Source organism: Sinocyclocheilus grahami, unplaced genomic scaffold (genome assembly GCF_001515645.1).
Source record: "Sinocyclocheilus grahami isolate Dianchi unplaced genomic scaffold, SAMN03320097.WGS_v1.1 scaffold126.1, whole genome shotgun sequence".
Lineage (NCBI taxonomy): Eukaryota > Metazoa > Chordata > Actinopteri > Cypriniformes > Cyprinidae > Sinocyclocheilus > Sinocyclocheilus grahami.
In genome coordinates this window covers 1,168,561-1,184,388 of record NW_015505305.1, presented here as the reverse complement: position 1 = coordinate 1,184,388, position 15,828 = coordinate 1,168,561, and the positions used below count along the sequence as shown (strand labels likewise).

General features: G+C 36.0%; 1 protein-coding gene and 1 pseudogene across 1 annotated transcript in view; one reads left to right on the top strand and one right to left on the bottom strand.

The window, feature by feature from the left end:
• The window catches only part of LOC107590289 (erythrocyte band 7 integral membrane protein-like), an 18,836-nt gene extending 16,064 nt beyond the window's left edge, over nt 1-2,772 (bottom strand). The window contains exons 1-5 of the mRNA XM_016278999.1: nt 2,676-2,772; nt 2,467-2,573; nt 2,180-2,249; nt 1,997-2,079; nt 1,707-1,910 (exon numbers count right to left, since the gene is read on the bottom strand). Of these exons, the coding sequence (XP_016134485.1) occupies nt 1,707-1,910; nt 1,997-2,079; nt 2,180-2,249; nt 2,467-2,573; nt 2,676-2,772 (561 nt within the window). The remainder of the gene's footprint in view (nt 1-1,706; nt 1,911-1,996; nt 2,080-2,179; nt 2,250-2,466; nt 2,574-2,675) is intronic.
• A 2,514-nt stretch (nt 2,773-5,286) lies between these two features.
• Nucleotides 5,287-15,828, top strand: part of LOC107590288 (multidrug resistance-associated protein 1-like) — a 10,779-nt pseudogene continuing 237 nt past the window's right edge.

The following is a 15,828-nucleotide window of genomic DNA, read 5'->3' as shown; positions in this document are numbered from 1 at the left end:
TGTCTATTGGATGGACAACAACGTTCGAAAGGGGGGAATTATGTAGCATTTGGACCAATCAGACACACAACTTTTTGTTATATTTAACAAATAATATCGAACTCCCCATCACCTAACCAAATGGCCAATTACGAGGGTCTATGGACCCTTCCCCCGAAATGCACCTAACACCTCAGAAAGGCAGAACAGGCCTCTGGTTCCATGGTAACCAATGCTGATATCACTGGTTTTATGGCCTAAAAGGAATGCAGGGGATAAACTCCCTCATTTTCCTCATAAGAAAGGCACAAATGCACAGGAGAAACTGACTTTTCTACTAATTAATTCATAGGAAAACCTTCTTTGAATGAACACCCATTTTCTTCAGGCCATTGTGTATATTATTGCTGTGTTGTATTTAATCTGTTGTATTATAGACTATTTTTATTCGTGCTTACGATAAACCACTCATTCATATAAGTAACTCTACCATGTCTAGTATCTATGAATTCGTCTTCGGATGATCTAACTGAGAGTGCATATTACATGCTGATACTTCTGCAACATATTGATGTTCTAAGAATCGGTACTAATTTGTGCCTCAATACTCCAGCGAATTACATATGCAAAATACCATGCTTACAGACAGAGAGTCATAAAAATCCCCAGTATTTCCAACCTCCTGCTTGGGATTTCAGCCTTCCTCATTGGACGAACTCATCTTGAGAGGCGTGAATCTCTGCAGGCTTTAAAGGCCACACTCCATGTGACCCGCCCCTGTTCGGTGGTTCAGTGAGATGCTAAGATGAAGATGTGAGAAACGCTCCATGATACCAAAGCTCGTGCCAGGCTCCGGCCTAGTCCTTTTCATTCATCAAGTGACTCTGACTCAAACTGGTTCTTTTCATCGACCCGAATTCAGCAAAGGTCTACGGGAAGCTTTAAGATTTGCATCAGGAATCTCTTTCAGACCGCCGAGACTCGCTAAGTTTCAAACTTAGTCTTATTAATTGATACATTAAGTATCAGTTACACCTTTTTACAAAGGTGTGTTTGAACTCAGTATCTGACGTATCCCTGAAGGCTTTGATCTGTTGAATATACATGCAAAGTGTTCCATAAAATCCATTCTTTATTCCTCTTTCTATGGCTGAGTTAAACTTTAACCCTTTCCTATACCAACTGTATGTGTGTGTGTGTGTGTGTGTGGGTGTGTATGTGTATGTTAGACCGGCTTAATGTGTTTATGTAGTATGTTAGACTAGTTTAAGTGTTTATGTAGTTAATAAAACCTTACTTGTATCACACTTGACGTGTTCATTGTTTACTCATAACCGGAGTCAATAATCATGCAGATTTACGTTACAAACTTATAGAATTGTACAGTAAGAAAGTTATTTCCTTTAACCAGGAAATTAACGTTCTTAGAATTGACAAGACGGTTGACCCTGAGTGGTGAGCTAAATATCTACAGTGGATCTAAAATATGAATAGTTAATTATAACTAGTTATGGTTAATTATTCATATTTCCCCATGAGCTGATCCGCTACAGCAGTAACGCCATAGACGAACAATTTTGGGTTCCCCTAAGAACCTTTTGTGGAATGGAAATATTCCATGGATGTTAAAGGTTCTTAATGGAACCACGTGCCAATAAAGAACCTTTCTTTTTAGGAGTATTAAACTACTAAAGATTTAGAGTTGTTTTCGGGAAGGGTTATCTTACCTCCATCTGTTCAGACATCTCCTCACGGTCTTTTAAGATGTCTGCCAGGCTCTTAGTTCCGAGCATGTTTCGTAATGTAGTCTGTGCAAGCATCTGTGTGGCATGATTAGCATTCTCCACTTTGGTAATGGAGACAGTGGGGTTAAAGATGCGATAGTAGACCACCGCATCCACCATGATAGTCACTGAGTCTTTGGTCAGCACCTGAGGAGAAAAACAATATGATATTAAACTTGTTACTCATTGGAGAAAAAAAACAAGATTTAAACATTTTCAAATGAATCACTCACCTCTTGTGGAGGGATGTCAAAAGATACTGTCCTTAAATCAACCTTCCGAAATGTGTCCACACATGGAATAATCCAGAACAAACCTTTAAAAACAATCAATAAAAAGAACTGCAAATTACAACTGAACTAAGCAAACAATTTTTAACAAATTTATACATGATTTTAAGAATAGTAATTACTAACCAGGTCCTTTTGCACCGCCTAGTAGTCGTCCCAAACGGAAAATAACTGCTCTTTCATATTCCTGGACAATCTATTGACAAAAAGAAATATAGATTAGGGATTGATATAGAAATAAAAATAATGAAATAATAAGTGATGATTACTTAATGTTCACTTAATGTGATGATCTTAATGTATATGTCAGATTTTACTCTCTGATAATAATAATAATAATAATAATAATAATAATAATAATAAAAACAAATTAAATTTTTTTATGGTTTTACATTAGATAATTATTATCTTACCTTCATACAAAACCAGACCGAGACAGGAAAAGTAAGAAAGACAACGAGGAAGGAGAAGAAGGTAAGGAGATATCCACAGAACCCAGAGCTCCTGGATTGATCACCATCTGATAAGAGGTTAGTCTCAATGGCATCAAAATTATCTGAATATGTATATATATATATATATATATATATATATATAAGAATTTTTAAAAAGCCCGGCAAACCTGACTGGAGTATGACTTTTGTATCACTCTCTTCATTTGCTGCAGGTTCAACTCTGTTACGGGACATCTCACTCTGAGAAGACAGAGTTATAGACATGGTTAGCCGGTTTTGTTTTCTGTTGGACTGATGAAATGTAGTTTCAGTGAGATATTTAAGGTTATTTAAATATGCTCTCTTTTTCCATTACCGCCCATTTTCACACACAACACAACATGGAACTTTGCATGGCATGTCGCTAAGCAACAAAACTGAGCTCATGTTAAACCTGAAAGTCAATTTCTTGTTTGCTCATTCTTCTTTGATGAGGCCTTATTATATATCATCATTATATTATCTTTTTGTTTACACATGCTATGAACAAATGCTTTGTTTTTCTTATTGTTCAGATGCAGAATGTATCTGAATGAATCTGAATTTACAGAATGTGAGGCCTAAATCTAATAATTTTCCCTTTTATCTCTCTCTCTCTTTCTCTCACTTTATAGTAATATGTAAACATCTTTAAAACAATACAAATATATATAATTTTGTATTAAAATCTTCTCTAATGTTTCTTTTCTAAATCTGAGAAAATAAATCTGATAAATTCTCAAACTGCAAAATGATCAGATTTTAAATTAATGATGAATGGTAGTTCATCATTAATAAAATAGAACATTTATTAATGAATAAAATAATTAGTCCAGTTAAATTTTACTCTGACTAAGCTAGAACTAGAATATTTATTTTAAACCTGAAATAAATGAAGGACTTTGAAAAAAACTTTTGCTTAAATTATGATGCTGAAAATATAATGTATAATGAAAACAACTTATATTCAATGAGAAAAATGCACAATTGCAGCATTTTCACTAATGCTGCTCACAGACTTTAACCTCCTGAGAACCTGCATCCTCATATGAGGACATTATATTTTAGTGAATTTCTCTGAGACTATACATGCCACAGTTTTAAGTCTGGATGTCCTGTACAGAGCACAATTAGGGCTTTTCAGAGATACTAAATGTTTGGATGTTTCACCATGACCACTACCTCTCCTTGGTCTTCAGAAATGTCTGATATTAATTTAGTGACACTCTTATGGAAATATGTATTAAATATGTGTAAAATAATATTTTGTAATTATTTAAATATGACTAATTTTTAAGCTGTGTGTCATAAATCAACATCTCAGGAAAATGTTATGGGGTTTCAAATCAAAATATGACTTTCTGTTACAAAACAGGATGTTGATTTCATACATGTCCTCATATGAGGACACCAGGACTAAAAGCATGTTTATTACACATTTTGGGAGACACAACAAATGAATAGGGAAAGAAATTATATTTCAATATTCCTATGAAATATTATATATTATTATGAAAATCTTGTAAATTATTACTCCCATTATTACACTTCTTTTTTCATTACATATTGCCCCAAAAACACATGAATATGCAAATTAGATTTAGTTTAAAGATACATTATATAAAATGAGAAAACCTGTTTATGGCCATTTTACACAGATTTTGCATAAAGAAAAATGGTATGTCAAATCATTCTGTTATAACATAGTTGAGAGAATTATCTACTAGTTTGGTAAAAAAAAAAAAATCCTGAAAACTAAAAATGTATTGGTGATTTTAAAAAATCTATTGTTTTTGCCTATGCATGTTCATTCGTGTCTTTTTATTTGAGTCCCAATGTCCTCTACCAAGGACGTAGCATAACTTATGAATTAAATATCTTTTTTATTTTTTTTTTATTTTAATGCTCTAAACAATGTAATGACATGAAAAAAAAACTACTTTATGTGTTTTCCTGTAAGGTGCTATTGTTCCAGCTGTATGAGAGGCAGATGCTGTCATTTACACGCTGCAAGTCATTAATGTTATATTGTTTTTAGACGCTGCCAGCGTTACTGAAATGAGGTAAGTACAACTTATTTTTTCCCACACTGCATGAACTGAATGTCTCTTATTTTTAGACTGTCATTTCATAATTAAATATGGGTTTGAAATCATTTTCCTGCAGTATTGCACATTTACTTTTTCTTTTGTGTTTTCAAAACAATATTCTGTTTAATAGTTTTTATATTGATATATATATTTATTCACTACAGCATTTATTTACCATTGTCTCTGCACTGAGATTTGTGTTTGATATTTGTGCTCACAGTCAAAAGGGAGCCTTATCAGTATGAATCTCTTTTGGATAAATAGGTAAGTCTAAGCCTATATAACTGGTGAGGTATTCATAATGTTATCATCCACAGCAAGCTTGAACAATTTCTTTCTGTTTTCAGGCTGTTTGTAATGGGCCACAGGGGACCGCTGCGGTTGTCTGACCTTTGCAAGCTGTATAATGAGTCTGTCCTCACCCTATGCTCTGTGTTTGAGCACGAGTGGGAAAAACAACAGAATTACAACCAGGTAACTGTGAAGATACACAGGAGCCAGGGACAACCTTCTCTTTTGTACTTGTTTTCATTGTGAAAGGTGTGCTTTGAATGAGATTTAATGTTAATATTTGATATACACAGAGGTCGGACCTAGAAGAGGATTCTGGACGAGAGTCACTGCAGGTCCCCAGTAAAACCAATACTGGTTACATTCTCCTTTATGCTATATGGGTGACATTCCATCCAGCCTTAGTCAAAGTTGTGCTTCTGAGACTGTCATCTGATCTTTTTTGCATTTTAGGTCCTCTGACTCAGGTATGACTATGATTCTTATTTCAAGCCATGCAAGTTTGGAATTAGGATTTTTAAGTTTTTCAAACAAGCCTCTTATGCTTACCAAGGTTACATTGATCAAAAATACAATAAAACAGTATTATTGTGAAGTATTATTACAAATTAAAATAACTGTTTACTATTAGAATATCATGTTTCACAAAAAATAATAAGCAGCAAAAACCTTTTTCAGCATTGATCAAAATAAGAACCATTATTAATAATTAAGCACCAGTGATAATTGATCAAATTAAGCAGCCAGTCAGCATGTTAGAATGATTTCGGAATGATCATGTGACACTGAAGTCTGGAGTAATGGCTGCTAAAATTCTCTGATCTGTTTTTGTATGTTTTTTAACCACAGGTGGGTTATCCTGTTCTGTGAGAGGCAGGCTGTGTTCAACTGGGCAGGATACACATATTCTCTAGTGGTGTTTGGAGCAGTTTGCTGCTGTGCGGTTTCTCAGCATCAATTTGAGAAACATAGTAGTATAATAACTGCCAATGCACAAGCGGTTCTGGCTGGTGCCCTCTACAGGAAGGTAAAGGTCTCATAATCTATCTCATCTCAATCAGTATGCTTTCAGTCCTAACAAAAAGCAGTCTGCAACATTTTTTTTTCTCACAAACTTTTTGTCATGTCACACTTAAAGTGTTAGCAGTACATATCTATTTATATACTAAAAGGTTTCTCTTCTCTATTCCATGGTTCATGTTCCCTTCATTTCCCCCCTCCTGCACATTTAAGGCATTCTCTCTTTCCTGTAGTTCTCGGCGGCAATCGAACACCACTCAGGAGACTGATGTATTAGGGGAGGTTGAATGTGTGACAGAGCAGGTGGTCACACTGGCCTGTCTATGGTCCGCTCCCCTGAGAGTCGCTCACTTATCTGTGCTTACTGTGGGGAGAATTGGGCCCAGACATTCTGGTGGGGGTGGCATTGCTACTAGTCCTCATCCCTGTCAACTCAGCAGTGGAGTGCAAAGCCAAACAGCTTCAGGTTAGTAAGGCCAGGCTGCTCAAGAATTGCTTGGGAGTATGCATGCGTAAAATAAAATGAAGCGTGTTCATTGCATCTCAGTGCATTTCTGTCTATGTTTTGATACTCATATGTTTCAGAATCTTTGTTGTTTCAGAGAACTCAGCTGATCATCAGGGAAGGGAGCGAACAGCTCATCAAGGAAATGTTGCATAAATACCAGGTCTTTTGTGTTCCTAATCCTCACACATAATCCTGTCATTTATAGTCCTAACTCTTGAATTAGTTTCAGTCCCAATCAGGGGTGATTCTAGGATTTTATTCTTAGGGTGGCTCAGTCATGAATCTGAGCATGAGCTGATTTAGATTTGAGGAATATTTCCTGCCTTAAGGACAAAAAGTCAAGCTTAGTTCTTGCTTGAATGACTAATCTGTAAAGCCACCATTAAATCAAAATTGACAGTCCTTTTTTTTCATGAAATATTGCAGTGTTTATTATAAATTATTTATTTTTGCAATCATTGTTTTTTTTTAATTCATGTGCCCTCATAATCTTCAATCAAAAAAATTTAACTTCACTTTACCCTTGTAACGACGTCTCTCTGATGACGTGTACATCGTTGTGAGGGCAGAACAACAATTCCTGTCCTTTAGCTACCTGTCACTCACATGAGATTGCAGCAATTAGCAAATGACAACGATCCAGTTAATTCCTGATGGACAAAATCAAGTTCCGCTCCACATTTTTTCTCATTTGAGACCTTTCACTAAGACGTCAGAGTAGGGAAAAAAGATTGCAACTTTGGTTTCATGGCGATTTTAGTAGCGACAGATTTTTTTCCTGTATTGTGACATACATCCAAGTGAAACAGATTGTCAAAAAAAAAAAATGTTGGGGGTGTGGACTTGGTTCAGTTGATCAGTTGTTGACTGGATGGAGGCAGATGTGTTTAGAAAACAGATTTTTATTTTATGCTGACTTTTAATCTGTCTTTGTGTAGGCACTGAAGTTTTACTAGTCCTCATCCCTGTCAACTCAGCAGTGGAGTGCAAAGCCAAACAGCTTCAGGTTAGTAAGGCCAGGCTGCTCAAGAATTGCTTGGGAGTATGCATGCGTAAAATAAAATGAAGCGTGTTCATTGCATCTCAGTGCATTTCTGTCTATGTTTTGATACTCATATGTTTCAGAATCTTTGTTGTTTCAGAGAACTCAGCTGATCATCAGGGAAGGGAGCGAACAGCTCATCAAGGAAATGTTGCATAAATACCAGGTCTTTTGTGTTCCTAATCCTCACACATAATCCTGTCATTTATAGTCCTAACTCTTGAATTAGTTTCAGTCCCAATCAGGGGTGATTCTAGGATTTTATTCTTAGGGTGGCTCAGTCATGTATCTGAGCATGAGCTGATTTAGATTTGAGGAATATTTCCTGCCTTAAGGACAAAAAGTCAAGCTTAGTTCTTGCTTGAATGACTCATCTTTAAAGCCACCATTAAATCAAAATTGACAGTCCTTTTTTTTCATGAAATATTGCAGTGTTTATTATAAATTATTTATTTTTGCAATCATTGTTTTTTTTAAATTCATGTGCCCTCATAATCTTCAATCAAAAAAATGTAACTTCACTTTACCCTTGTAACGACGTCTCTCTGATGACGTGTACATCGTTGTGAGGGCAGAACAACAATTCCTGTCCTTTAGCTACCTGTCACTCACATGAGATTGCAGCAATTAGCAAATGACAACGATCCAGTTAATTCCTGATGGACAAAATCAAGTTCCGCTCCACATTTTTTCTCATTTGAGACCTTTCACTAAGACGTCAGAGTAGGGAAAAAAGATTGCAACTTTGGTTTCATGGCGATTTTAGTAGCGACAGATTTTTTTCCTGTATTGTGACATACATCCAAGTGAAACAGATTGTCAAAAAAAAAAATGTTGGGGGGGTGGACTTGGTTCAGTTGATCAGTTGTTGACTGGATGGAGGCAGATGTGTTTAGAAAACAGATTTTTATTTTATGCTGACTTTTAATCTGTCTTTGTGTAGGCACTGAAGTTTCTCGCATGGGAGTCTTGGTTCCATCAAAGAATTACAGAGTCACGGGCCAGGGAGCTGGAGATGCTAAGAATTCTGGGATATCTGACAGCGTTCTCTATGCTCAACTCTATCTGTATGCCTTTCCTGGTGAGTGCTTGATATTCAGGACAAATACCCTTAAGAAAAGACTGACACCGCTTCACCAGGTTCATCAGCAAGATGGGCAAACCATCAGGTTTTTTTCTAGTGCTACTAGTTATCTTGCTGTGTAATCTGAAGGCTTGCTGGTTTGTGTTTAGATATTTCACATCCTTGCTAAAAATCTAGTTTACTACTGCTAAACTACTTAAGCTGTGACTTTGAGGTCAAATTACCTTGCCTCTCTTCTCCAGATGCACAGAGGCTTACTAAGTAAACAAATCCACAGAGCTCTGAGATTAAAACCCAAACCAAAGTCTATCATAGATTACAACCTGAGGTCAGAACACTGAGTTTTCCATCATGCTACTCTTTCATCAGTAATGACCTCTGACACCAGTGACTCAGACCCAGTGTTTCGTAAAGACCAGATGAACTGCAAATATCCTTTACATGTATTTCGCATACTATTTGTCTTTCTATGCAGGTTTGGTTTCTGTAGTCTTGGTGTGTTTGTCCTGGTGGATGATGGGAATGTTCTCACACCGCCTCAGATCTTTACATTCCTATGTTTCTTCAGATTGCTCCGCCCACCTCTGTTGGAGCTCTCTGTGCTCTCAAGCAGGTAGCATGCATGTGGCATAACATCAAAACCTACTTTATTTAAAGATCCTAATAAAATTCTAAGAAACTTGTAATACATTTGTTCAAATCAATTAATTAATCTCAACATAATTTATGCAGGCACAGCAGTCTCTTTGCCATCTGGAGAAGCTCTTTCTTACAAAGGATTTGTTAGTTACTACAAAAGGTAAAGTCACAATGTTGACTGGATGGAGGCAGATGTGTTTAGAAAACAGATTTTTATTTTATGCTGACTTTTAATCTGTCTTTGTGTAGGCACTGAAGTTTCTCGCATGGGAGTCTTGGTTCCATCAAAGAATTACAGAGTCACGGGCCAGGGAGCTGGAGATGCTAAGAATTCTGGGATATCTGACAGCGTTCTCTATGCTCAACTCTATCTGTATGCCTTTCCTGGTGAGTGCTTGATATTCAGGACAAATACCCTTAAGAAAAGACTGACACCGCTTCACCAGGTTCATCAGCAAGATGGGCAAACCATCAGGTTTTTTTCTAGTGCTACTAGTTATCTTGCTGTGTAATCTGAAGGCTTGCTGGTTTGTGTTTAGATATTTCACATCCTTGCTAAAAATCTAGTTTACTACTGCTAAACTACTTAAGCTGTGACTTTGAGGTCAAATTACCTTGCCTCTCTTCTCCAGATGCACAGAGGCTTACTAAGTAAACAAATCCACAGAGCTCTGAGATTAAAACCCAAACCAAAGTCTATCATAGATTACAACCTGAGGTCAGAACACTGAGTTTTCCATCATGCTACTCTTTCATCAGTAATGACCTCTGACACCAGTGACTCAGACCCAGTGTTTCGTAAAGACCAGATGAACTGCAAATATCCTTTACATGTATTTCGCATACTATTTGTCTTTCTATGCAGGTTTGGTTTCTGTAGTCTTGGTGTGTTTGTCCTGGTGGATGATGGGAATGTTCTCACACCGCCTCAGATCTTTACATTCCTATGTTTCTTCAGATTGCTCCGCCCACCTCTGTTGGAGCTCTCTGTGCTCTCAAGCAGGTAGCATGCATGTGGCATAACATCAAAACCTACTTTATTTAAAGATCCTAATAAAATTCTAAGAAACTTGTAATACATTTGTTCAAATCAATTAATTAATCTCAACATAATTTATGCAGGCACAGCAGTCTCTTTGCCATCTGGAGAAGCTCTTTCTTACAAAGGATTTGTTAGTTACTACAAAAGGTAAAGTCACAATATATTAAAATTAAGATTAAGATCCATATAGTGTATTTATTCATTCTTTTATAATCTATTGTAATTCTTCTATTGAACAGCCTCATTTAAACATTTGGGGTCTGTCAGTTTTTTCATGTTTAAAAGAAGTCTCGTATGCTCAAGAAGGCAGCGATTATTTGCTTAAATATGCAGTAAAGCAGTAATATTATGAAATATTATTACAATTTAAAATAATTGTTTTCCATTTTAATATATTTTAAAATGAAATGTATTCCTATGATGGCAACGCTGAATTTTCAGCAGCCATTACTCCAGTCTTCAGTGCTACATGTTCCTTCAGAAATAATTTAAATATTTTGATTTGACATTTCTAATTACAATCCATGTTGAAAACAGTGCTGCTTAATATTTTTGTGAATAGAAAGTTCAAAAGAAAGAGCATTTATTTAAAATATAAATCTTTGTTAACATTGAAATGTCTTTGTCACTTTCAATTTAATGTGTCCCTGCTGAATAAAAGTATTAATTTCTTAATATTATTTAATTAATAAAAAAAAAACTTACTGGCTCCAAATATTCAGTTTAGAGGATAGAAAATACTATTACAATAGTATTAAAACAATGTATTAGTATTAGTATTAGCATGATAGAAATACAAATGTTTGTGTACATATTATGTTATCCATTTGATTAGGCAGAGTCCAGATCATTGGTAAAGCACAGTGTGTGACCTGACCCGTCGGTCTTCGTTGTCCAGTGCAGATCCAGCATTAATATATTACAATTGCTTTAATCCAAGACAAACATCAGTGCATTTAAGAGCATTAGCAGTGCTTCTGATATTAATATCTTTCTGATCCCCCTGAGAGAATGTATCATGCTTTTCTTTTACTGTGTTCTCTGTACCAGAGTGGCCTTGTGTGGTTTAGTCATGAGGGTTAGTGCAGGTTAAGAAAGGATGATATGGACAGAATCACAGGCAGGGATTTCTGGTCACACAATGGTGGAGACTAATAAATTCTCATGGGAAAGAAAACCACGAGCCTGACTGAACAGGGCTGCCGACATTCTCTTTTTACCTCACATTAATGAGCTTGTTGTGGCATCATCATCAACAAGCTACACCTTGTTTCTCCACCCTATCTGTGATTTTGTTGTGCTGATGCATGCACTGCAGACTTACCTTAAATACACTGTATACTTAGAGTCTAAATATTCTTGATGTATTAATTTTTACAGGTGTAAAGATAAGCACAATAATTCTGATGAGAAAAGAGTGCACTATCTATTCCAAAAAGTATGTACCAAATTATTTTATTTAAAAAATATATTTAATTTTTTTTTTTATATTTTAAATAATGTATTTATTGTATTAATTATTACCTAAATAATTATATATATAAACTGGTAGTTTCATATTTGAGAGTTTGTGTTTTTGTTAGCTGATCAACAACCCTGGCCCCTGAAATAATTCTGGCTGCTGAATTTTGTAAATGTTGAAGTTTGTTAATACAAGATTTTGAGACTCCAATAAGAAGGGCATTACAATAGTCTAGACGAGAAAAGACAAACAAATTAATTAACCTTTGAGCAACAGAGAAAGACAGCACAGGTCGTAGCCGTGCAATATTTCTGAGATGAAAGTACGAGGTCTTAACAGTGTTCAGCACAAAAGGCTCAAATGACAAGCTGGGATCAAAAATAACGCCCAGATTTTTAAATTTACTTTGTAACTCCAGAGCAACACCATCAACAGACAAAGCTAAAGATCCAGCATTACGCAATTTATGGGGAGAGCCGAGTAACATAACTTCCGTTTTGGAACTATTCAAACACAAGAAATTTTCAGACATCCACAACTTAATCTCAGAGAGACAGTGTGAGAGATGGGAAATATTCACATTTTGGCCCAGATTAGAGTGGATGCAAATCTGCTTTTCGTCAGCATAAAAATGGTAGTTCAGTTTGAGAGATCTTAACAATTGTCCAAGAGGAAACATATAAATGATGAAAAGCCAGGGAACCAAGTAATGAGCCCTGAGGGACACCAGTACTAACAGGACTGACCTCTGATCTGTGACCATCCATAAAAACAAAATGACTACGATCAGTTAAATAGGATCTGAACCAATCCAGAGCAATCTCTGTCACCCCAAAGACCAATTCAAGTCGACTAAGAAATACCGTTTGGTCGATGGTATCAAAAGCTGCACTTAGGTCCAAAAGGATAAGGATTGACACAGATAGATCAGATGCTAATAACTAGTCATTAGTAACTTTGACCAAGGCTGTCTCAGTACTGTACAGTTTCCGAAACCCAGACTGGTATGGCTCAAAAAGGTTGTTAACAGTCAAATGATTGTGTAATTGAGAAACAACAACACCCTCTAAAATTTTAGCCAAAAATTGAAGATTTGGTATTGGACGAAAATTGTTTAAATTGTTCACATCTGTATTTTGCTTTTTTAGAACAGGGGTGATAGCAGCAGTTTTAAGTGCTGCTGGCACAACACCAGTTGACAAAGAATAATTTATGATTGAAAGAACAGTAGAACACAAAACGCCAAATATACAGTATATGTAGGTGCTCTGTAGGTACAGTACAGTACACTAAGGGGCGCCATTGATTATAATATAGCTTGACTGATTATAATATAGCTTTTGCAACTGTTTTTGACTGAGATTTCTTGTATTTTCAAGCCAATAAAAATAATTGTACATATGTACATTCTGCTGGAGACTAAACCAGACTCAGGGCTTGTGGCTCTGGCATTGATCTGTGCCTTCAATGTAAGTTCAACTGTTCTGATACCTAACCTGAGTTTTGTTTAATTAATTCATAATGATTATGAAAACATTTTGTTACAGATTAAAGAAGCACTTCACCGTCACCCTCAGGCTGCCTCTGATATCAACATGGACATGCTGAGCATGCAAAACCTTTGTGGATTTGCCAAAGTGGAGAAGGAGGTACAGGGTAACATCTAAATTCTCCTTCCTTTGTGCTTCCCACCCCCACCTTTCCCTACATGGTCACCTATGAGTGTCACTAGATATAATTTCCTCTCCATGGAATTGGACTGAGCCATCTGGCCCTTTTTACCTTAGGCAGCATGGAGTGTCACCTACAGACCACCCTATGACTGGTCCCAGCATGGAGAAGTGAAGTTCAGGAGCTTTGAGTCTGAAGCCTCCTCTAACTGCACACTAGCTCTTAGAGGAATTAATCTCACCATTCTAAAAGGGGAAAAGGTACTTTGAATAGTTTATTTTTTTAGATTTCCATACTGATAATAAATAAATTAATTACTATTTAATTTCATTGTTATTTATTTATTGCCAAACCTAAGATTTACGTGCTCATAATAAATAAATAGGTAACACTAGGTAACAATAAGGTTCCATTTGTTAACATTAGTTCACTACATTAGTTAACATTAACTAACAAAATGTAAATCTCAGGGAGGTTTTTGTTTGTTTGCATGTGTATAGATTGGGGTCATAAGCAGGGAGAAGACAGGCACTGATGGTTTGGTTAGCTGTCTGTTCCGGTCAGTGGAGGCCAGGAGAGGTGCTGTATTGATTGACGATGTAAACATTGCCCGCATGGGTCTACATGACCTTCGTAGTCGTCTACAAATCATTTCTCAGGTTAGCTGATCAATATTTGCATACAAGATAATGATATCGAACTAGCTTGATCCAGCCATAGCTAAACCGATCAAAGACTGGAGGTGAAGGAGTGTTGGAGCTAACAGAACTATTTCACTGGGTGTGGTAGATGGAATGCTCTATAATGTTGTGTGTAATCTAAACCTAACTTTACCCACGCTCCGCCAGTAACAAGCATTATCCAGGTATTGTATTCACTAATGAGTTATGGTGTCCCATGTGTTACAGGTTCCCGTACTGTTCTCTGGTCCCCTGAGGACTAACCTGGACCCGCTCTCCCAGTATACTGATGCACAGATGTGGTTGGCTCTGGAGCTCTGCCATCTAAAGGAGCGTGTTCGACTATTGCCTGGTCAGCTGCTGCACCCTGTACAGAGGACCTCCCTCGCTTTCAGGTGTGTGGGAATCAAATCTTTGGATGCCGTGGGCCAATTTTACATGTTTTTATAATATTCAAAGTATTACATCGTACCAGAATACAGTTAATTTTCATACAGTTATACAAATGGATAATGTAGAAAATATATTAGCGTATTGCAGAGATATTCAACTCAGGACTATTTGTCTATCTTAGCTGTCTATTTATTTTTTTTCAAATTTACATACGTTTTCTATAAAATGTCAAAAATATGCAATATAAATCTTCAAGTTGGGTACCATAATATGTACAACAATATGTTGTAAAAGTAAGAAATAATAAAGCCCCAGTATCCAAGATGGGAGCTTTTTCCTGTATAAAGTCGGGTCTGGCCTGGGTCATGTCCTGGCCGATTAGCATATAAAATAAATGAAAAGTTTTCAAATAAAACATACAAACAAATAAATAAATATATTAAATATTTGATATTATTTTATTTATCTTATATAAATAAAAATATATATTAAATAAAAATTTAATTAAACATTTAATATGTTCAAAAAATAGGATCACAACTAACTGAAAAAAAAACTGTTAGATTACAAGAAGTTACTTATTTGATTATAAAAATCAAGTGCAATTAATTGAAATTTGCAGACTGGACAAATTGAGCTGATTCATTGTTTCTCACAACTTGATATTAAGGCTGCTTATTTTGTTCAAAATCATCTGATTTAAATCCTGGTCAATTAATAAATAAGTAAATAAAAGTATATTTAAAAAATATATTTTATTTATTATTTTTAAACAAATCAAAACAAATAAAATAAAACATTTAGTACATTCAAAAAACAGAATCACAAAGATTACATGTTTCTCATTTGATTATTAAAAATCTTATTAAAACGTTTTATTAAGTGGATTTTGCAGATTGGACAAACGCAAATATTTGAGCTAATTCATTGTTTCCCACAAGTTGTTATAAAGCCTGCTTAATTTGTGTGTAGAACGAACTGCAGCGTGAAATGATTCACATTCTGGCTGGAACCAATCATGAGTCCAGATCTGGACCGTGGCTCTGGTTTATTGCCTCATGAAACCAATATATTTTTCTCTATGGCAACCTTTATGTACTGGCACAACAAACAAGTGGTTGTTATGGGTTAAATATTTTTGTTTTTGTGTTGTGAAAGCTTTGGCCAGAGGAGGCTGCCCTGTTTGGCCAGAGCCCTGCTTGCAAGGGTCAGAATCCTGCTTGTGGAAGAGGCCCTTCCTTGTGTGGACCTAGAATCAGAGGACCTGATCCAACAGTTAATCCACACAGAGTTTAAAGACTGCACTGTACTGTGGCTCACTCAGAACCCGCTCACTGTCATGCAAACAGACAGGTCAGGAGCAACAATCCTTTATATAAC